Below are 22,908 nucleotides of genomic sequence, written 5' to 3'. Positions count from 1 at the left end.
CATGGCCTTATCGGCAGAGAGAGCACAGTGACTCATGACGGGATTGGCCCGGCAGGGGGGAGGGAGGTGATAGTGAGGTAGAGTTCTTAATGCCAAAGTGTTGTGTGAGCAGTTGTGGGCCTGCTTCGATGGTTAGGTTGTAGCTGTCCATACAGGAGAGATCGGTTGAGAAAGAGTTCTTTGAGCTGCCTTTTTAATTGTAGGTAGGAGGGGTTTGGTCCTGATGTGGACTGGTATGGAGTTCCAGATTTTGGGAGTATTTCCTGTGAAGGATCGGGATGCGTCTTTTTGTTTGTGAGTTCTTGGAGGGATAAGGAGTAGGGTGTTGGTACTCGTTATGCTTCCTGTCTGAGTAATCGAGTAATCATGTCACATTAAAATGTTCTGTGTATGTCCGTCTGAATAAGTCTGATACAAATGGCAAGTGGCAGAGACAGCTCTTGTCCGGACTCTAGGTGCACAAGAAATCTGGTGTGTTTTGTCTTTCTTTATAGGATGTTTATACGAAGCTGTGTCTTTGTGAAGTGTGAATCCTAAATATCAACACCACAATATGGTGGCGCAAAATATCAAGGACACAATATCGAGAATAAATTATTGACAGGTAAGTAAGTCTAGATTTTCTATACCTAACTCCACAGATATGTACGTTGTATATCAATATATATATGGTATGTAGATGCGAAGTTTGTAATTGTACTCTTCCTTATATGCACAATCTTACGATATTTTGTCCCTCTGTATTCTGTCCCCAATAATCCTATATGAAAATATTCTAGGAGTTGATATTCAGCAGTACATCTTCTTGAAATTCTCCACTCTCACATTAGAGGTCACTTAAGCCACATATAATTATCTGGGGACTGGGTGATAGTTTCCTGAACTGGCCACACTACCAGACAAAGCATTCCGCTCTCAACACCAATAATATCACGTGAACAACTCACATAGGACTAATACTCTGCAACAGTGACTGGCATTTCATCTCTACAATATTTCTTGTGAATGGCCCGCTCTCTTTTATTCATCCACATTTGCTGCCGGTGACTACGGTGTCCTTTTATTTGATTCCTGCATTCAGAATGTTTTAGGGTCCACATTCTTTCGAGTATAAGCTATGAAAAAGTCTACAAAAATGAAGTGTGAAAGACAAAGCAATACTTAGAATGATCCACTTACCCGCCTGATATTAACACCACACCATTTTGGCCTGTGTTGTTGCTGGGGGCGGCAACGCACTTGTCTGCTCTCAGCGTAAACAGGTCTCCATCCGCGAATGTAGTGGAGATGCCAATGTAGAGCGGGGTTCCCACCGTCAGTTGATTGCCCTCTGTGTACGGATCAGTAAAGGCATTGGACATGTAGGCAGCCATGGTCACGTCGATGGGTCCTGAGCCATTCACTGATGGGAGAGTCACTGTGCTGCATTTACCCAAAAAAAAATCACGGTAAGTACATGAGAGTAAGTGCACACCTCAGAAATATATTTACACTTTATTTGAAACCTTAACGGTTCAGCTCTGAATGGTATTCGCTTTACATCTCCAGACAGGAGCTTGAGGATAGCCTACAGGAGCCTAGCGACTACACAGACTGTGGAAGACAAGCATACGGTACTTTATTTAACGAGATGCTGGTATTCATCTTAACTGAAGGGAAGGCGACGACACACATCTGAGGAATGAAGGGGCTGCGTCCTGCTAAACAGAATGTATCAAACGGAGAGTCTGCCAGTTATGTAGCTAGTTGACGCTGAACCAACACCGAATAGTCTAAAATATATGTTTGTCTACATAATGTGTAATCAAGCCTTCATAACAAAAGTTCCTTAAAGTAGCATTACACTCGGGTCATTTTTGTTTTCATTTTATTGTATTAGTGCCACTGGGAGCAAACAATTGCATTGTAACTGCAAGAAGCGTGCAAGAATGGATTCTACACATTTGAAAAAACCTGTCGTTGCAGTGGACGTCGGTCTAATGAGGGAAAGCCAATTATGTTTTAGGCAAAAAAATACTTAATAAAAAGCTTTGCTTTGGCATCTTACTAGCATAAATGCAAGGCGCCAACTCCCTCGGGGAATGGCGTCGTTAGTGGCAGCCAAAGGGCCGACCCGGAGTAGGTTCACTTCTGAGTCAGGCGACCCGGAAGTGGATATGGTGCCAGGACTAATAGGAACAAGGGACGGCGGAGCGCCCCGGAAGTAGTCGTAGGGCGCGAGGCATAAAAGCCCGCGACCATCTTAGAGGCCCCCTCTTTGTCCGCTGATCGCCCAGGAGTCGGACGTCGCCTAGAGAAGACATCGCGGGACCATCGCGTAGGAGTGTACAGCGAGGGTTAATCCGACTCGTGATCTAGGTTAGCGGGCCGTGCAGTGTGTTATAGATTGCGTAAAACGTTTGCAGGCTTATTTCTTGATTTACACCTTTTTTGTTGGGGGGGATCGCAGGCATCGTGAGTCACGCGCACGCAGGATCTAGCCGAGCGGGTGTGTGGCAGTCGCGGTGATTGGGACCCCCACGGGATTGCATTAATTCTGAGATTGAACAGGGTGGGGGCTCGGGATCGGGTCCACATGTCCAGGGGGGGGAGAGCTCTGGCGCATTCAGCCCAATTGGAGTCCCTGGGTCCAGGCTCAACCGCGGCGCGGTGGGCCTAAAGGCGTTTAATATCAGTGAAAAGTTTTTAACGTTGTTTTCTTTAAGTGCAGGATGCCGCCGAAGAGGGCACCGAAGGGCAAAGAACCCACAGCCAAAAATGATGAATACCTCGCCTTTACGGAGCTGCTGGAGTTCACAAGAGAAAAAGGCATGGATTGGGTACTAAAGAACATGAGAGACGGGGCTAGAGCAGATGCGAATTCTCAGGAAGAAAGGGGGAGAGGCAAAAGAGCGAAGCGTACCCCAGAAAAGCTTAAAAGTACGACAAAAGGCAAACGGCCTAGGCCGGCGGACTCACGACCAGCATCACCAGGTGAGGAGGAGGTGCTAGAGACAATTGACTCAAATTCAGGCGCAGATAAAGACGCAGACGATACTGAAGGGCAGCACGAGGTGGCTAGGCCCACGCAAATAGGAGGGCTCCCCGTCACTTCCGTGGGGGGGTCCTGTCCGCAGGGTATGTTACCGCCAGTGGTGGCTCAACCGGGTAGCGGAGTGTCTCAAGTTTGGGTCCAACCCGGGGGGGTCGCGCAGTTACCTGGGATGCAATTATATGGGTCGCATGGTCAAGCGATAAGTAACGGCCCCATAAGCTCGATGCTTCCTGCCATGGCCTACCCGACAAATGGGTCCCCCTTAATGATGAATGCTTACTCGAGTTTAGGGGGCCCAACGCAGGGCCCAATGGCGAACACCGTGGTTGATGTGTCTGGGCCCCCTAATGGCCAGATGCAAGGGGTGGCTGGGGGACAACCAACAGGTCACCCACTGTTAGCATTCAGTCCGTTAATGTTTGGTTCGTCCTCAATGACCTTATCGCCATCCACCGGGATCACCTGGCACGTGCCAGCAGATATGAAGGAAAGAATACTCAGGTGAATATGTAGAGGTGTTTGAACTCCTTAATGCGGGGGTAGCGGCCGGAAAGCCCAAAAGTGGGAAAGAGGGAGAATATAACCAAAAGAAATCGTGGGTGGAGTGGTCCATGAAAAATTGGATCACGGGATTTGCTATCTACGCCGCAGTTATGTTGGAAAAGTATCCGGTGCTGGGCCCACAAATGATGAGCTATATATCCCTGATACATGGTGCGGCAGCAGAGTTTCCGGGCCAAGGGTGGCTAAAATATGATAAAATGTTTAGACAGATGAAAGCAGTACACCCGGGTATATCATGGGACCAGCGGGAGATCAATTTATGGCACACAGTGTTTTATTCCTCCCCTTCAACGCCTAACACTGTTCCCTCTACTCAGAGTCAGTCCTTTCGGAGTGACAAAGGTGTCGGTGAGAAAAAACAGGCCTGCTGGCAGTTTAACAGAAATGAGTGTACCAGGGGGGTCTCGTGTAGATTCAAACACTGCTGTTCGTATTGCGGTGGAACCTCTCATCCTGAAGTCAGATGTTTTAGGAAAACTGGAAACCCCAAAGAACAGTCCAGCCACGTCACCCCAAAGGGAAAACCACCTAAAACTTCCAACAAAGCTACCAACTCCCATTAAACGGCATGTCCTGACACACCTCCTCAGTAAGTATGACAACCTCGAGGAGGCTCAATTCCTACTGCATGGTTTTACGTTTGGCTTCCGTATTCCGTCTTCAGCCCCCCCTTCCAATGTCCCGCCCCGTAATCAAAGCTCAGTGTTACGAAATATGGAGGCAGCGCGAGACAAAATCATGAAGGAGGTATCCTTGGGACGGGTTGGGGGTCCTTTCAAAGATCCACCTACCCATAATCTGGTTTGCTCACCGTTGGGATTAGTTCCGAAAAAAGAGGAAGGTAAATTCCGTCTGATTCATAATCTATCAAGCCCTCCAGGGTTATCTGTCAATGATAAGCTAGACCCAGACCTGTGCACAGTGAGGTATACCAAGTTTGACACGGCCATTGAAAAATTGCAGGCATTTGGGGAAGGAGCATTAATGGCTAAAGCGGATATTGAGTCGGCTTTTAGGTTACTGCCTGTTCACCCTGAAGATACCAGGTTCTTGGGCTTCAAGTTTGATGGTAGCTACTTTGTAGATTTATGCATGCCTAAGGGGTGTTCTATTGCCTGTGCAGTTTTCGAGACATTTGCGAGGTTCCTGGAATGGGCGGTGGAGCAGTTTCTGACCTCGGACAAGTCACACTCAGTAGTGCACTACCTAGATGATTTTCTATTCATGGGTCCCGAGGGCTCCCAGTCGTGCAGGAAGGCCCTTCTGGGCTTCCAGCATTTGGCTGGGGCGCTGGGGGTGCCATTGGCAGCGGAAAAAACCGAAGGCCCGACCACATGTTTGACCTTTTTGGGCATTGAAATTGATACAACGGCAGGTGTGTGCAGGTTGACGGAGGCTAAAGTAGATGCCTTTAAGGCCGCTATTGATGGCTGCTTGGGAGCGAGGAAGGTAACCTTACATCAGCTGCAAGTTCTTTTGGGTCAACTGAACTTTGCCCTGCGGGTCATACCAATGGGCAGGGCCTTCTCCAGGAGTATAGCGAGGGCAATGTCCGGGCTGCGGGCAAAACACCACAGGGTGAGGCTTTCAGCCGAGGTAAGAGAGGATCTTCTGATTTGGAAAAGTTTTTTGCAAGATTTAAATGGCACGGTGTTGTGGCGGGCAGCCAGCGCCTCTAATACTGACCTTGAGCTTTTCACTGATGCTGCAGGGAGTATTGGCTTCGGAGCTATATTGGGCCAAAAATGGTGCATGCAGCACTGGCCAGACGAATGGATAGAGCGAGGTCTGACTAATAACATTTCCTTTCTTGAGTTGTTCCCCATAGTGGTAGCCTTGCACTTGTGGGGGGATTTGCTTGCAAACAGGTGTATAGTATTCTGGTCGGACAACATGTCTGTAGTCATGGTAATTAATAACCAGAGAGCAACCTGCACTTGGGTACTCAGGCTGTTGAAAGAATTAGTTTTGCAGTGCCTGAGCCATAATGTCCAATTCACTGCTAAACATGTTCCAGGTGTAGAGAACAAAGCGGCTGATGCGTTGTCTCGTTTTAAGTTAACAGAATTCCGGGAGCATTGGCCGCAAGCGGAGACGTCAATGTCAGCCTTCCCAGCGGAGCTATGGAAGTTTGGTGCCCCACGGCTGCCGAGTTGATATCTGCATCCTTGGCCCCCAAGACTAAGAGTATGTATCAAAAGTCCTGGGATTGTTATATGGCATACTTGAAGGGAGTGGGTGTAGTGGACATCTTTGCTCCTCAGAGCGTTTTAGGCTTCATAGTACAGCAAAAAGAGAAGGAAAAGTTGGTAGCATTCATGAAAAGACAGTTGTCGGCGTTAGCATTTTATGCAGGTCTACAGGGGGTGTCTGACCCGACAAAGGATCAGAGGGTTAGAAGAGCAATGAGAGGTTGGGAGCGCTTGACACCGGGGGAAAAAGATTCCAGAAGACCGATAGACGTAGGGAAGTTGATAAAAATCTTGGAGGCCCTACCGTTCGTTTGTTTTTCCCCATATGAGATGCAATTATTCTGGGTGGCCTATGCCTTAGCCTTTGCGGGGCATTACGAATCTCAGAATTGCTCCCGGCGTCCAGGACAGATAGGGATGGGGGCCTAAGGTGCTCGGATATAGTTGAGTCCAAAGGTGTCCTGAGGCTTAGAGTTCGTAGATCGAAGACGGACCCCTTGGGTAAAGGGACTTGGTTACAACTAGGTAGAGTAGAAGGGGAGCCCTTCTGTCCAGTCAACTTACTGAGGGTATTCTTCCAAGTCAGGCCTCAGGGAGCAGATGATAGATTGTTAATTCACGAGAGTGGGCTACCCCTTACCAGGTTCCAGTTCACACGAGTAGTTAAAATGACCCTGGCTAGGATCGGAGTTGATCTGGCCGATTTTACATCCCACTCGTTCCGAATTGGAGCAGCGACAACAGCTGCTGGCTTAGGCCTACCCGAACAGGTAATCAAGACATTGGGTCGCTGGAAATTAGCATGTTATGAACGTTATGTCCGCCCGCAATTAGTTTAACAAATCTGTATCATTAACTTTCCGTCCCCTTTGTTTAGACTCGTTCTCATCGTATCTCTTCATGTTTACTTTAGGTACCTCCCTTAAGAGAACCCAAATATGTTGGTGTGGCCACTCCTTCATTCGCAGGGCCGGGGCGCACTTCGAAAAGACGCTCAAAGACAGGGTGACCATGATGCGAGGTTGTGATCATCATTGGGTGGGAATAGGCGGGCAGCGCCTAGCGGACGTCCTGAGGGATGTTAAAACGGCTTTGGCCAGAGGCATGCCTTTTCCGGATGTATTCGTGTTGCACTGTGGAGGCAACGATATGATTCCGGGCGGAAGGAGAGGAGTGAAGGAGTCCCTGTTCTCCACTCTAGCAGCAGTCAAAAGCATTTTTCCGGAAGCCATAGTAATGTGGTCGGAAGTCATTCCGAGGCTCGTGTGGTCACGGGGTGCACCTATGAAAGCAGTGAACAGATCTATTAAAAGGTTGAACCAGTCGGTGGCGGAAATCCTCCAAAAATCTAGTATTAAAACGATTCGTCACAAGTTGATACAGACGGCCAGGCCGGAGTTATACGCGGAGGACGGAGTACACCTGTCTGAGGCGGGCACGGAGATATTTATAGAAACAGTCCTAGGGGCCATCTCCGAAGCCCTTGAGCGCAGGGGGGGGAGGTCGAGTCCGCCAGTAAGCGCCTCGCCCTGTGGCGGGGTTCCGGACAAGAATACCACGGGAACTTCTTGTCTAGTGACAGCTTTTACCTCTGAACAGGTTTGATAAATCATTCTGGACTCTGGGCTGGCGGGAGAGTTGGGGCTGACCTGCTGGTGGCCTTGGCTCTTCAGCCCTACCCCGGAGGCCGCTGGTTGCCCAAGTGGGCGCATTACTCACCTGCGGCTCTGTTGACCGGAAGGGGGTTAACGTTAAGGGAGCAGGTGATCTGGATTGTGGCCTGCTGGCGCAACCCTGAAGTCAAATCTAAGGCCCATTGGAGAATGGGCGGTAAATGTGTGTATATTGTATATAAGTGCAAGTTTACTCTTAAATACTGTGATGGAATATTTTACGAATAAATAAAGAGAATGGGGGGTCAATGAAGTAATTGACCTGTGAACTTAATTTTAATAAACAAGCACACTGCAGAAAATCAAGCACGACTCCCGAGTTTGATGTTGAATTGGGACCACGTAAAGCATGCAGTGTGGAGGGGGGAGAATGCACTTTGTCTGCCATCTATGCAAGGCGCCAACCCCCCTCGGGGAATGGCGTCGTTAGTGGCAGCCAAAGGGCCGACCCGGAGTAGGTTCACTTCCGAGTCAGGCGACCCGGAAGTGGATATGGTGCCAGGACCAATAGGAACAAGGGACGGCGGAGCGCCCTGGAAGTAGTCGTAGGGCGCGAGGCATAAAAGCCCGCGACCATCTTAGAGGCCCCCTCTCTGTCCGCTGATCGCCCAGGAGTCGGACGTCGCCTAGAGAAGACACCCACCCACCCATCCCTATTAATAAGGAGTTCAGTTAGGGCGGTAGCGGGGTTCCGGACAAGAATACCACGGGAACTTCTTGTCTAGTGACAGCTTTTACCTCTGAACAGGTTTGATAAATCATTCTGGACTCTGGGCTGGCGGGAGAGTTGGGGCTGACCTGCTGGTGGCCTTGGCTCTTCAGCCCTACCCCGGAGGCCGCTGGTTGCCCAAGTGGGTGCATTACTCACCTGCGGCTCTGTTGACCGGAAGGGGGTTAACGTTAAGGGAGCAGGTGATCTGGATTGTGGCCTGCTGGCGCAACCCTGAAGTCAAATCAAAGGCCCATTGGAGAATGGGCGGTAAATGTGTGTATATTGTATATAAGTGCAAGTTTACTCTTAAATACTGTGATGGAATATTTTACGAATAAATAAAGAGAATGGGGGGTCAATGAAGTAATTGACCTGTGAACTTAATTTTAATAAACAAGCACACTGTAGAAAATCAAGCACGACTCCCGAGTTTGATGTTGAATTGGGACCACATAAAGCATGCAGTGTGGAGGGGGGAGAATGCACTTTGTCTGCCATCTATGATCTTTCAGGACAAGAACAGGCTGCGTATGTTGATTATTCTCCTCAAACATACACAAGTGTAGAGACAACCTGCCACATATATCTTTAAATGTAAAATCAAAAAATATGCACACAAAAGCACTGATGCAAATGACTGAGAGCTGGAGGAAGAGTGTTTATTACTGCTAGTGTGCAAAGGTTACAATCTATGAAACACTAAAACAAAGCGGCGCATTGGCGTTCTGTATTTCTCATACAACGTTTTGCTTTGTCGTCATGAGGACTGAAGGGCAATTTACTGGTCTAATAGCGTCCAAATGTGTGCTCGTTGATCGCTAGTGTTTTCCTGCGAAGGTCAATGCATCTTTTGCATAAATATTAGGAGAAAAGTGCCTTGTTGAAGGAACTGGAGCTTGATGCACTGGCGGTCGTGTAAAGTTTATGCACTGCTCACCAATGTGAGCTCTTCTCAGGGATGTTGAATGAAGGCTGTGGCTTCTTTGTTGTTGATCATTCAATGTCACCTGTTGCTGCCATGAGGGTTATCTCTGTACTGTGGTTAGGTCTAAAACCTTATTGTGTGGCTTCGATGAACTGGTGGTTGGCAAGGTGGTTGGAGAAGTGTCTACTGATGGTTTTCTCTCGGACTGTGGTTAGGTATGGAGGAAGGGACTTTGGTTGGCAGTTTGTGAATTTGGCTGGGTCTGATGAGGGTTTCTTCAGAAGAACATTGACATCTGCATACTACCAGGCTACTGAGAAGGTGGCTGTTTCAATAGAGGTTGTTGATGATGGTGGGGAGAGCATTGCTGATGAGGTGGAACCTTTGGTGAAGGTGTGGTAGGGGAAAGGTCAGACAAGGGCCCAAGATGGATTGCCTTTAGGATAGTCGTGGTTCCTCTGTGGTCATGGGGTTCCAGGTTGTCACGATTTTTCTTTTGTTCTGATACTGGAAGATTTATTGAAAGGGTGATGGTGTCTGATGTGGCCCAAAGTTGATGCTGCTGGCTGTGATTTTGTTGAATAAATCTGAGAGGTCATTGCACAGTTCTTGCGTTGAGGTGATATTCCTGATGGTTACTGCTGGTGTGCTGAGTGAAATGCTTGATGAAAGCAAAACATTTATTTACTGTTGTTCGAGCTGTTGTTGATGCACTCAGCTGGAGCCTTCTTTTTGGTTTGTCAGATTTTCTGATAGTAGTGTCTCTCAGCAGATTTCAATGTTTCATTGTTCGATTCTTCCTGGATCAGACCCCATCTCTCTTCCAGTTGCTTGAAGTACGGTGTGGTTATTCTGAGTTTTTTTTCCCTGAGGGGCAAGGGTGTCAGCGCAGTTTGGGATCCAGTTGATAAAGTTACTGATGTTACTTCATAGGTAAAAACAACAGCAAAAACAACAGGTGATGGACAGAATGCAGAACAATGTCATACAGTCACCCCAGTACAGAGATCTGGGCCTAAATTCATCGTTTTTTTGCTCACCATGCCATTCCAGTTTGAACCCAGCCATATGCAAATCAGTCTTGACCCTGTGACCCATGGAAACAGTCCAGCCCGAACTGCCAAGCCAGGTCCTCCCTGGACTGGAAACAAGCATCCAAGGACCGGTTTCAGGCTTGCAGCTCTCATCAACCTGGATAGCTTGAATCCAGTGACATAGAGAGCACAGGACTCACATCTGAGCATACCTGTCCCTCTCGGGGTGACAAATGCAAAAACAACAGGTGATGGACAGAATACAGAACAATATCATACATTCACCCCAGTACAGAGATCTGGGCCAAAATCCATAGTTTTCTTGCTCACCATGCCATTCCAGTTTGAACCCAGCCATATGCAAATCAGTCTTGACCCTGTGTCCCATGGGAACAGTCCAGCCCAAACTGTCAAGCCAGGTCCTCCCTTGCCTGGAAACAAGCATCCAAGAACCAGTTTCGGGCTTTCAGGCCTCATCAGCCTGGATAGCTGGAATCCAGTGGCATGGAGAGCACGGGACTCACGTCTGAGCATACCCGTCTCACTCGTGGTGACAAATACAAAAACAACAGGTGATGGACAGAATGCAGAACAATGTCATACATTCCACCCAGTACAGAGATCTGGGCTTAAATCCATCTTTTTTTGCTCACCATGCCATTCCAGTTTGAACCCAGCCATATGCAAATCAGTCTTGACCCTGTGCCCCATGGGAACAGTCCAGACCGAACTGCCAAGCCAGGTCCTCCATGGATTGGAAACAAGCATTCAAAGACCAGTTTCGGGCTTTCAGCCTTCATCAGCCTGGATAGCTTGAATCCAGTGGCATGGAGAGCACGGGACTCACGTCTGAGCATACCCGTCCCACTCAGGGTGACAAATGCAAAAACAACAGGTGATGGACAGAATGCAGAACAATATCATACATTCACCCCAGTACAGAGAAGTGGGCCTAAACCTTCGTTTTTTTGCTCACCATGCCATTCCAGTTTGAACCCAGCCATATGCAAGTCAGTCTTGACCCTGTGCCCCATGGAAACAGTCCAGCCCGAACTGCCAAGCCAGGTCCTCCCTGGATTGGAAACAAGCATTCAAGGAACGGTTTCGGGCTTTCAGCCCTCATCAGCCTGGATAGCTTGAATCCAGTGGCATGGAGAGCATGGGACTCACGTCTGAGCATACCGGTCCCACTCGAGGTGACAAATGCAAAAACAACAGGTGATGGACCGAATGCAGAACATGTCATACATTCACCCCAGTACAGAGATCTGGGCCTAAATCCGTCGTTTTTTTGCTCATCATGCCATTCCAGTTTGAACCCAACCATATGCAAATCAGTCTTGACCCTGTGCCCCATGAGAAAAGTCCAGCCCGAACTGCCACGCCAGGTTCTCCCTGGACTGGACACAAGCATCCAAGGACCGATTTCGGGTTTTCAGCCCTCATCAGCCTGGATAGCTTGAACAATGGATTAAATACAGATCTGTGGCTGGGGGTGAATATTTTGCCATTGTGCAACAATTCATCCATCACCTTGTGTTTTTTGCTGTTCACCCTATGTGGGAAGGGTATGCCAGGCGTGGATCCCGTGCTCACTATGCCACTGGAGTCAAGCTATCCTGGCTGAAGACGGCTGAGAGCCAGAAACTGGTCCTAGGATGCTGGATTCCGGTCAAGGGAAGACATGGCTTGGCAGTTCGGTCTGAACTGTTCCCATGAGGCACAGGGGAAAGACTGATTTGCATATGGCCATGTCTGCACTGGGGTGGATTGGTGAGCAAAATAACAATGGATTAAACCCAGATCTGTGACTGGGGGTGAATGTTTTGCCATTGTGCAACATTCCGCCCATCATCTTGTGTGTGTTACTTCAAGGGTGGCCTGTGGATTCCAGTTGGTTTATTTGCAACATGGAGGCCCAGTCTACCTCTAAGAGTTTGTTCCAGTGTCAGTGGTCATGGCAATTCATGAAGGTTCTTCTGCGGTGCAGGATGTTGACTGAGAAGCTGACAAAGGCATGACCGGTCCATGTGGCAGGAGCGGGTGTGTTGGTAGCAATGCCTTTGAAGGAGGTGAAAACTGGGTACTGGATGTGTATGATGGCATGGGTGGAGGATAGTAGGAGTTGGGTAAGCCTGAGGTTTCTGAGGCTTTTGAGGAGGGCAACTAGTTTAGTCGGACCTTCTATGTGAAAGTTAAGGTCTTCTAACAAAATATAGGCGCAAAAAGGGCAACAATGTTTATGATGTTGCTGGTGAAGTTTGCTTGGGTCCCCGGTAATGGAAGATCAATGTTCCGCTTAGAGGAAAATTAGCTGTGGCTTGCAGTTTGACTCAGTTTGTATGAATGGACTGCACACTTCCTTGAGCAGATCCACCTGGTAGCTGCTGCCTGAGCTCCCTGTTGCTGACCATCTTACCCTTGGGTCAGTGATTTGAGGCCCTTCTTCGCCCACAGGCACCCACCTGCACCTCATACCTGATGGTCTAGTGGTATAGTTTCACTGCTCTGCTTTTGGTATGCCCTTTGTCTCTATTTTTCTGCCTTTCATGCTGTTTCTTTTTTTTTCTGTTCTTTTCACCCTTTTTCCTATTTTTCCTCATTTATTTGTTGCCGCTCTCTGCTACTGCTTTTGTGATCCCAGCAGCCCTGCCCCCTTCAGTGACACACACCCACTACCCGTGCTTCCCCCTCCCAGTTGTCAAGGCCCCACACACTACCTTATCAGTGGACTGCTCCCTTTTTTGTGCAACTCCGCCTGGTAGCTCCTGCCCCGATTTCCCTGCTGCTGACTATCTGACACTCCAGTCAGTGGTTTGAGGCCCTCCTCCACCCACAGACACCCAACAGCGCCTCATCCCTGGTGGCCTAGTGTTAGAGCATCACTGCTTTGCTGCTGTGCTGCCCTCTATCTTTCTTGTTCTGCCTTTTTCTTTGATTCTTTTTCTGTCCCTCTCACCCTTTTGAACTTATAACTTTTTTCCCCAATTATCTTTTTTGCCGTTCTTTGCTCGTGCCACTGTGATCCCCATGGCCCTAACCTCCTCTAGTTGTCTGCCTACCAACGGTCCAGCCTCCCAGCACACTAATTAATGGCAGTTGTTGCCTCGCTGCGTGCAGCTGGCATGCCAAGGGTGCACCAAAGACAAGCTTGTATGCGCCCGACAGTGCATGGACCATGCCCAGCACCACAGACCCTGGTCCTCGAACCTTCCACCAAAAATACTCAAGCACCCTCCTCGCCCTTAACCCAGCAAGCCACACCGCCTGCCACCATGCGTTACCGAAGGACACAAAAGGAGCTTTATCCTGCCAAAACTTCATCTGCACCCTCGCCCAACTTCGCACTTCAGCTCCTTCCACCGCCCAGTCAACCAACAGTGCACCCGACTGTCTCAGCTGCATCTTCCCCAACAGACGCTCCCACCACAAACATGCCACAGAAATCTGGGACCTCCTCGACTCTGTACCTCTCGACTACGCCATCCTCACAAAAACTTATACAAATTGTAGCTCTAGAATAGTTATTACCATTGCCATTCCTGGACAGCTACAATCTCACACACAAGGACCGACCTACTGACCAGGAGGAGGCATCGCCATCATCCACAAAAACACCCTCCGCTGGCCACCTACTTGGATGACCAATGACAACCCTGAAGCACTTCCACTTCCAGATAAAGACCAACCCCAACACTATCATCTACAGCCGCCCTCTTCTACAGACCTCCTGGCCCCCAAACACTTTTCACCAACATCATTGTTGACTTCATCACACCCCAGGCTCTCGTATCCACCGATTACATCCTACTCGGGGACTTAACTTTCCCTTGGACAGCCACAATGACCAGAATACTGCATCCCTTCTGAAGAAACTTGCCAACGTAGGACATAAGCAGCAAGTCACCTCTCCAACCCATCACCTAAAGCCACAGCACTGAACTCCTCTGGACCAACCACCATTGCGTGCACTTTGCCTTCACCAAATCCACCGTATGCCACTCCCCTCTCCGCCCCTCCCCCCACCATAGCTGGAACAAGGTCACCATAGAACATCTCATCCGCCTCTCTCAGCACCACCACACCTCCGATATCTGCGGACACTAATACCTCAGCACACAACCATCCACCGATGGATCTCCAACTGCTGCAATACTTTGACACCCCTCAAGAAAGCATCCGGCAAGCAACACTCCAAGAAAGCCAGCTGGTTTACTCCCGACCTCCACTAGTCCAGGCGCACTGTAGACGACTCGAGAAGAGATGGAGGAACAACAATACCATGGAAACCCACTCACCCTTCAAATCCACTGGCGTCCCACAACACCTCCTCCTCAAAACCACAAAGAAAATGGCCCTCCAAGACAGAATCTATGCCAATCAATGCACACAATAGTAAAGAACTCTTCACCATCGTCAAGAAGTTTGCCAGTCCAACAGCAAGACCACAGAGGTCCCACCCTCCCAAGACCTCTGCAACAAACTCAACATCTTCTTCCACCACAAGATCAGGCAGATCTATGAGACCCAAGAACCACCGACCATTCCCGACATCACCGCTTCAAACTAAACCGCACACCAACAGAACCTGCTCAACAGTATCCTATTCACCACAGACAACACACTCAAGAACATGAAGAGCATCCACTCCAGAGCCCTGTCGGACCAATGCCTGTACCACATCTTCCATAAAGCAGCCACCTCCATTGCCCCCAAGCTTCATCACACCATCAACTGCTCCATTGATACTGCCACCTTCCCAATGACTGGAAACATGGAAGATCAACCCCATGCTGAAGAAGCCATCCGCCGACCCGACAGACCTCAAGAACTTCAGACCCATCTACCTGCTCCCCTTCCCAGCCAAGGCCATTGAGAAGCCCATTAATGCCCAATTCTTTGAGTTCATTGAAGTGAACCACATCTTTGCCAACTCCCAATCCGGCTTCCAAAGCAACCACTGCATCCAACTTCTCGCAGCCACCAATGACATCCGCTCCCTCCTCGACCAGGGCAAAACTGCAGCCCTCATCCTTCTGGACCTCTCTGCTGCCATCAACACCGTCTCCCACAGCATCCTAATCATGAGACTCCACAATGCCAGCATCCGTGACAAAGCCCTGGACTGGATCTTCTCCTTCCTCACCGGTCAAGCACAGTGGGTCAGACTACTTATGTTCCTCTCAGAAACCACATATGTCAGCTGAGGAGTGCCCAGGGCTCTTCCCTCAGCCCTACCCTCTTTAAGATATACATGGCCCTCTTGCAGCCATCCTCAGGAACCATGGACTTAACATCGCCTTCTACGCTGATAACACCCTGTTGGTCACCAATTGAGCCCACAGCCACCAGAAATAACTTCCACAGTGAAATGAAGGCCATCGCCACCTGGATGAAAGACAGTTGCCTCAAACTCAACTTGGACAAGACCGAAGTCCTCATCATTGGACCCACTCCCTCAACTTCAGATGACTCATGGTTGCCTGCCCTAATGGGAACCCCCCATCCCCATGGACCACGCACGAAACCGCAACATCATACTGGACTCCTCGCTCACAATAAACCGCAAGTTCAACACTGTATCCTCATCATACTTCCATGTGCTTTGCCTGCTTCGAAAGTCATTCGGATGGATCCCCATAGAATCCATGAAGACGGTCACCCACACACTCATCAGCAGCAGACTCGACAATGGAAACACACTCTACACTGTGATCACCCAGAAACTTCTCATGAAACTACAGACCAGTCAAAATGCCACAGCCAGAATGGTCTTCAGTATCCGCTGCTGCAGCCACATCACCTAACACCTACCAGAACTCCATTGGCTCCAGTCAACAAAAGTACCACTTTCAAGCTCTCACACATACCTTAAAAGCTCACAACGATGAGAACCACTGCCTCTCATTCCACGTACCCACCAGACACCTCCGTTCAGCCCAACTGGCCCTGACCACAAGACTAGAACTGGAGGAAGATCTTTCTGCTACCTCACTGCCAAGACCTGGAAAATTCAGGAAGGATCTCAAGACCTGTCTCTTCAACTGAACCCCAGTGCCCAGTTTGATCAGCAGCCGCCCACCACACCCCTCCCCCACTCAACACCTTAAGACCCTCAACGGTGAGTATCCATGCTACATAAACCCCTGATTGATTGATTGATTGATTGATTGATTGATTGATTGATTGAAGTAGAGGTGTTCCATGTAGTCAGTTTTATTTTCTGAGTTGGTGCTGTGGCTGATATCCTTTTAAAAAAAAACATTTTTATTGAATAAAGACTTGCAGCATTGACATCTGCTGGTTATCAAGTTCAAATGAGTACAGTTTCCATCAGTTTTCATCAGTAACGCATGTACATCATACACCTGGCATACATTGTACAGTTTATACTGAATAACCCACTTCTCCATCACTCATCATTGTCTGAGACGGTATGCGACGTTTACAACGCAAGCGTTATAACGCCGTACCATTACAACGCGGTCATAAAAACGAAAGTTGTTACAACGAATTGCGCTGGGTGGTGCTCAAATATAGTAAATCATTTAATTTACTATCCCAACACCTTCCCTACTATCCACGGGGACTGGTGTTGGAATAGTAAATTACATTTTTTTAATTTGCGCCCCCCCCCAACGCAAGTCGTTGTAATGACTTGCGTTGTTACAACCGCGTTGTAATGGAACACGTTGTAAAAGTGTGCGTGGTAATAACGTACATCCTCTGAGACTGAACCCATTGTGGGAGGGGCACATAGACCTCCTCTAAAGTTATTCCACTGACCCCACATTCTTTCCCATATTTTAGGGAATCCTTTGTGAACATACGTGACTTTTTTGGCCGCCATGACCATATCCATATCCCTGCACCATTCTTCAAGGAGTGGGGTAACAGCCACCCCCCTATGCTTGGCCACATTTCACTTTGCTGTCATCATACTAAGGGCTACCCAGGCTTGGGCTTCATGTCTGTTGGTTCCCAGATGTTCAGGAGACATCATTTAGGTTCAAAATGTGTGGTAAAAGGTAGCAGAAAAAACTCAGTGGTGGCCATTTCGTATTAGGCTTGTAAGTGGGCAAAAGAGACAATTTGTCCTCCTTTCCAAAGGTAGGCTAGTCGGGAAATCGCTATTGCATCCCATCTCTGGAACCCCTTACTCTTGCCCAGTGTGCCTAGTTTGCCTGTGCTCAATTTGTCTACTCAGCCCAGGGATCGTGTCACCACATGCCACCACTAGACAGTGTGCGCAGTTAGTCCTAGTAAGTCTAATTTATGCTTTTTGTTATAGAGCACTAGATTGAACCCTACCGTACCCAGGGCATGCCTATCCATTCGGAATGGGGCAAATGGACCCATTGATTGATCACTGCTAATTGAGCAGCCCAGTATATGTCTGGACATTTGGAAGTGCAATGCCGCCGTCATACCTGCTTCTGACCAGTTTTGACGCTGCTCTCCTGGCAGGTTTCCCATCCAATAGGAGATTGTTGACCTCGGAGTCTATTGCTTTAAAATAGGATGCAGGAACCCTCAGGGGAGTGTTATGGAGGGCATAGAGAAATCTGGGGCATGTCATCATTTTGAAAAGCGCTGCCTTACCCAGGAGGGTAAGCGGCAGTGATTTTCAGTGTTTGGCATCAAGTTGCAGTCTCTGCAGTGGTTCCTGGAGGTTTCTCGCCAGGAAGTCGTCTAGGTCGGACGTGACATGAATCTCTAAATATTTTAAGCTGTCTGTGACCCCTTTTACTGTACAACCCGGTAATGATGGGGGAAGCCCTTGTAGGATATACATTACGGACTTGCTCCAGTTGATGGTGTACCCGGAAACTGTTCTGTATACTTCGCATATGTTTAGGAGTCTATGGTGGGAACGTTTGGGGGTTGCTATGTATACCAAAATGTCGCCCGCATAGAGGGATATTCGGTTTTCCCACCCCTTCACCCAGCGAAGTCCGCAGATAATTGGGTCTCTTCTTATCCAGGCTGCTAATGGTTCAAAGACCAAGGCAAAAAGGACTGGCGACAAATGGCAGCCCTGCCATGTTCTGCATCTCAGAGAGAATTCTCTTGAGATATGCCCATTAGGTACAGCATGTGTGAGTGGGTTTGTGTATAGTAATCGGAACCAGGAGCAGAATTTAGGCCTGAACCCCAAATGGTGAAGGACTGCCAAGAGTCGAAGGCCATGCTTGGATCAAAGGATAATATGGCAGCGGCTGATGGTATCCTTGATAATTATAGCGATTACTCCTCCAGGTCTGTATTGGCGGTCCAGTCTGATGATCTTGTAGGCGGTAAGGATGGCTTAAGCAATGTCTAGTGTTGATGTTTTGGTTAACCATGTTATGGTGAGAAAAGGTGCCCTGGGCTTCATCACCAAGTAGGTCCCAAATCTCTGTGGCATTTTTGCTGAGAGAGTAGGTGTTAAGTAGCATGTGTGATAGCGAGGACCGTGGTGCAGGTGAGTGTCGTTTCTTGGGTGGGTGTAGGGTGCTGTTGGTGTAGTTGCAGTAAGTGCAGTACCGGTGGGTGTTGTGGTGCAGGTGAAGTATCCTTCTGAATGCGTGGCGAAGGGAGGCCAGGGCTGAGGGTTCAAAGGGCTCCTGCTGCTCTTATATTTTTCTTAAATATATTGTTTTTTTAAGGGTGCCTTGGTGTCCAACTGGGGCACCCATAGCAAGGATAACCATAGAAGGGTGGAGGGGAGCCCCAACACCTCCTTAGGCCCTTGCAGGCTCTCCAGCAATTATTTTTAACTTCGGGTACCCTGGTGCCCAAACTGGGGTGGTGTGGTGAGCAAAAGAATGATGGATTTAACCCAGATCCTTTTGACTGGGGGTGAATGTTTGCATTGTCCAGCATTCCATCCATCAATTATTTCTTTTGCATATGTCGCCCTAAGAGGGAAGGGTATTCCCAGGCGTGGTTCCCGTGCTCACTACGGCACGTGATTCAAGCTAGCCTGGCTGATGAAGGGTGATGCCCTGAAACCGGTCACAGGATGTTTGTTTCTGGTCCAGGGAGGACCTGGCTTGGCAGCTGAGCTGGACTGTTCCCACAAGGAACAGGGTCAAGACTGATTTGCATATGGCTGGGTCCAAACTGGTGTGGTGTGGTGAGCAAAAGAATGATGGATTTAACCCAGATCCTTGTGACTGGGGTGAATGTTTGCATTGTGCAGCATTCTGCCCATCAATTCTGTCTTTTGCTACTGGTGCCCACCTGGGCACTGACAGCATGGGCATCATTGGAAGTCTCAGGGAAAACCCGAGCCAGCACCCATTCTTGGACTGGTGGAGCCAAATTCATTTTTTTTGCAATTGCCAGTGGTTAGACTTATCACAAGCATCCTCCCATCACCTGTTGGGTGGTTGGAGTACCACCCTAAGTGGCCAAGGGCAGGGCCATATGTGGGTCCATTGCTAACTGTATAACTGGAACAGGTCTACTCCTGACGGACGAGTCCCAATCAGGGCAAAACCAGTCTTGGGGTGCTTGGTTTCCGATTCAGAGAGGGCCTAGCATGGCAGTGGGTGTGGGTAGCCATGAGGTGCCGATTAACGGGCGCCATCTTGGGTGTGGGGCCAGAGATCTGCCTCGCAGGAATCCCGCGCTTAACGGCTATATAAGATGTGCCTTCCTCAAGCGCGCAGTGGGCGCGCAGATGGCGCGCCAAAGGTAAGCCCGTTTGCGCCCGTTCGCGCACATGTCGCGCCTAGCGCTAGCCATGCTGCTTCTGATACTCAACTCTGTTTAACCTACTCTAGAGCAGAGCTAATTCAGTTTGGTCAACATCTCCAGGCGAGTCATTCGCCGGGTTCCATCACCGAAAACTCTGGGGTGCTGTCTTGCGGTCTACTCAATGTTCGGTCGCTCTGTAAGCATCATGTCGAAATCGCATTTCTAATTGACTCCTATGGGCTGGATGTTCTTTTTCTTACCGAGACGTGGACTCGAGCAGACATCGAGGTAGAACTTGGATTGGCCTGCCCCTCGGGTTATAAAATTAAGCATTTCCCTAGGCTGGGGAGTAGAGGTGAAGGGATAGGTTTCATATTTAGAGACACCCTGGCCTTTTCCCAGTTTGAGGTAAAGGCGGTCCAAGGATTCGAACTTATGGGCTTCTCTCTTAAAGGACACAAAGGTGTTTTGCAATCTGGATTGCTATGTTATAGACCCCCGGGTAATGCATTATCCAAAATATCAGAACTGATTGATTTAATCTATGATATTTCCAATTCCCATGCCAGACTATTTATTTTGGGGGACTTCAATCTGCGGCCTAATGGGCCTTCGGATACAGCCTACAGAGAATTGTGCCAGGCCTGCAGCAACCTTCAGTTGCAACAGCTTATACTTTCTCAGACTCATATGAAGGGTCACGCCCTAGACCTGGTTTTTGCAGAAACTACCCAGGTGGTGATTAGGGATATAGCCATCCAATGTTGGACGGACCATGCTCTAGTCCATTTCTCCCTTTACCTCTCCGCCGATTCCTTGACAGAGAACGGTTTGGACCCTACCAAAGTTAGTAGGCAGTGGTCTAAACTCCTGAACAATACTGCTCCACCTCTTTTGCTTCCCGGAGGTTTTATTTTGGAGGAGAATGTGGAGGCAAGCTATTCCAGCCTGTGCCAGCAAATTACCAACTCGCTGGACACGCTGGTTCCTCTACGGAAATCTAGAGTCAGACTCAGGCCTGCCATGCCATGGTACTCTAACAGCCTTCTCCAGCTGAAACTCCGGTGCAAACAGGCGGAAAGGGTATGAGGAAGTCTTATTCTGAGTCTGCTAAATCCCTCTACAAACAAGCACTGCTGGACTACAAAGCCCAGATTAAGTGCGCTAAAGCTAAATATTTTGAGGATATGCTGTTGCAGGCATCCAATAAATCGCAGACCCTGTTTGAAATAGTTAATGACCTTTCCAGGCCGACCTGCGCGGCTAACAATATTCCAGCCTCACAGTCTCTCTGTGACTCCCTGGCAACTGCATTCGAGGACAAAATAGCCTACACCCTGAGTGGTATCTCTAACTCAGGCACTCCTTGTTTCCAGCCTCTAGTTGCCCCTGCACCGTCTCTTACTTACGATGAATCAGAAGAACAGGCAGGTCACCGGCAGTTGGAGAGTTTTACTCTTCCTCCGTTAGATGAGTTCTGCGCATTAGCAAACGGCATGTCCTCAGGCTCTCCCCTTGATCCACTCCCCCATAAATTCTGGAAATCCTTTCAGGAGGAACTCTTTCGCCCCTTATATGCCATCTGCCACCAGTCCTTTAGCACTGCCACGGTCCCAGAATGCTGGAAGTTGGATTGGTCTCCCCCCTCCTAAAAAAAATCACTCTTGACCCCACCTGTCTGGCGAATTATCGGCCAATCTCGTTGCTTCCCTTCCTGGTTAAGATCATGGAAAAGCTCGTGACCCGGTCTCTGTCCAGCTTTCTGGAAAGTACCACTTGTCTGGATGTGGCCCAGTTCGGCTTCCGGCCGGCTCACGGTACGGAGTCGGCGCTGGTGGTCGTGCTGGATGCTCTCCGTTCGCGGGTCGACAATGTTCGGGCAGCCTTTTTAGTGCTGCTCGACATGGCCGCGTTCGACACGGTCAGCCACTCCATTCTTGTCAGCAGGCTGGAGGAGATCGGGGTAGCGGGATTGGCACTGGACTGGCTAATCTTCTATCTCCAGAACCGACACCGGGTGGTGGCTCTAAAGCCTTTTAGATCAGGCATCAGGAGAGTAGGGCAGGGTGTTGCCCAAGGGTCAGCGATCAGTCACATCTTATTTAATTTGTACCTCCGCCCCTTGATCAGTCTGATCAAGTCCTTCGGCCTCTCGGTGATTAATTATGCCAACGACACCCAGCTCATCTTCTCCCTTGAAGGAAAAGATGCTGTGTCCACGGAGACTTTCCATCGATGTATGGCCGCTAATCCCGACTGGTTGAAAGACAACTCTCTCCAGTTTAACAGCTCAAAGACCGAGGCACTCCACTGTTCATTGGATCGTACCCTGCGTCCTTTACCGGCAGATCTCTGGCCTTCATCCTCTTTGGGCACAGTGATGGCGGCGAACTCTGCTCGCAATCTCGGAGTCATGTTCAGCCCTAATCTACAGCTGGATGGTTTTGTCAACAAAACCATCTCTACCTGGTGATGTTACACCGTACTCTGCGAAAAAGTCTTCCCCTGCTTCAGGCTCAGGCTAGGCCAGAGGTGGTGCGTGGTATTATCCTTAGTAGGATTGATTATTGCAATGCACTGCTTCTAGGGGCCCCCTGCACTTTGATTAGCAAGCTGCAGCGTATTCAAAACATGGCAGCGAAGCTCGCTCTTTCTAGGCCGCGCGCAGCTTCCTCCTCCCTCGCGCTTAAGAACCTTCATTGGTTGCCAGTTCAGCAGCGAATCTACTTTAAAGCATCCTGCTTGGTCTTTAAGGTTTTGCATGACCAAGGTCCAGTCATGCCACAGAACCTCTTCTCGTGGTATCATGCAGCGAGACAATTACGCTCCTCCTCGGCTTGTCTAGTGGTTGTTCTGAGAATCCATAGGCTACGGATGGGGGGGCGTTCCTTTGGATACGCAGCTGCCAAGCTCTGGAATTCCCTTCCCTTGTCCTTGAGGAGCCTGAGGGTTTTTCCATATTTTAAGAGGGGCCTAAAAACCTACCTCTTCCCTAGAACAGTGTAATGGTGTGATTGTGTATCTGGTTCAGTAGAGTCAAAGCGCCAGGATACCCTCTGGGTGACAGATCGCGCTATACAAATGTGCAAT

At 49.1% G+C, this 22,908-nt stretch overlaps 1 protein-coding gene across 1 annotated transcript in view; it reads right to left on the bottom strand.

The window, feature by feature from the left end:
• The window catches only part of LOC147733118 (uromodulin-like), a 279,622-nt gene that overhangs the window by 67,772 nt on the left and 188,942 nt on the right, over positions 1 to 22,908 (bottom strand). Inside the window, exon 6 of the mRNA XM_086955817.1 lies at positions 1,180 to 1,422. Within this exon, the coding sequence (XP_086811943.1) occupies positions 1,180 to 1,422 (243 nt within the window). The remainder of the gene's footprint in view (positions 1 to 1,179; positions 1,423 to 22,908) is intronic.

Source organism: Lissotriton vulgaris, chromosome 2_1 (assembly GCF_964263255.1).
Source record: "Lissotriton vulgaris chromosome 2_1, aLisVul1.2, whole genome shotgun sequence".
Lineage (NCBI taxonomy): Eukaryota > Metazoa > Chordata > Amphibia > Caudata > Salamandridae > Lissotriton > Lissotriton vulgaris.
The sequence above is the reverse complement of the archived record's forward strand: the minus strand, read 5'-3'. Positions and strand labels throughout refer to the sequence as shown.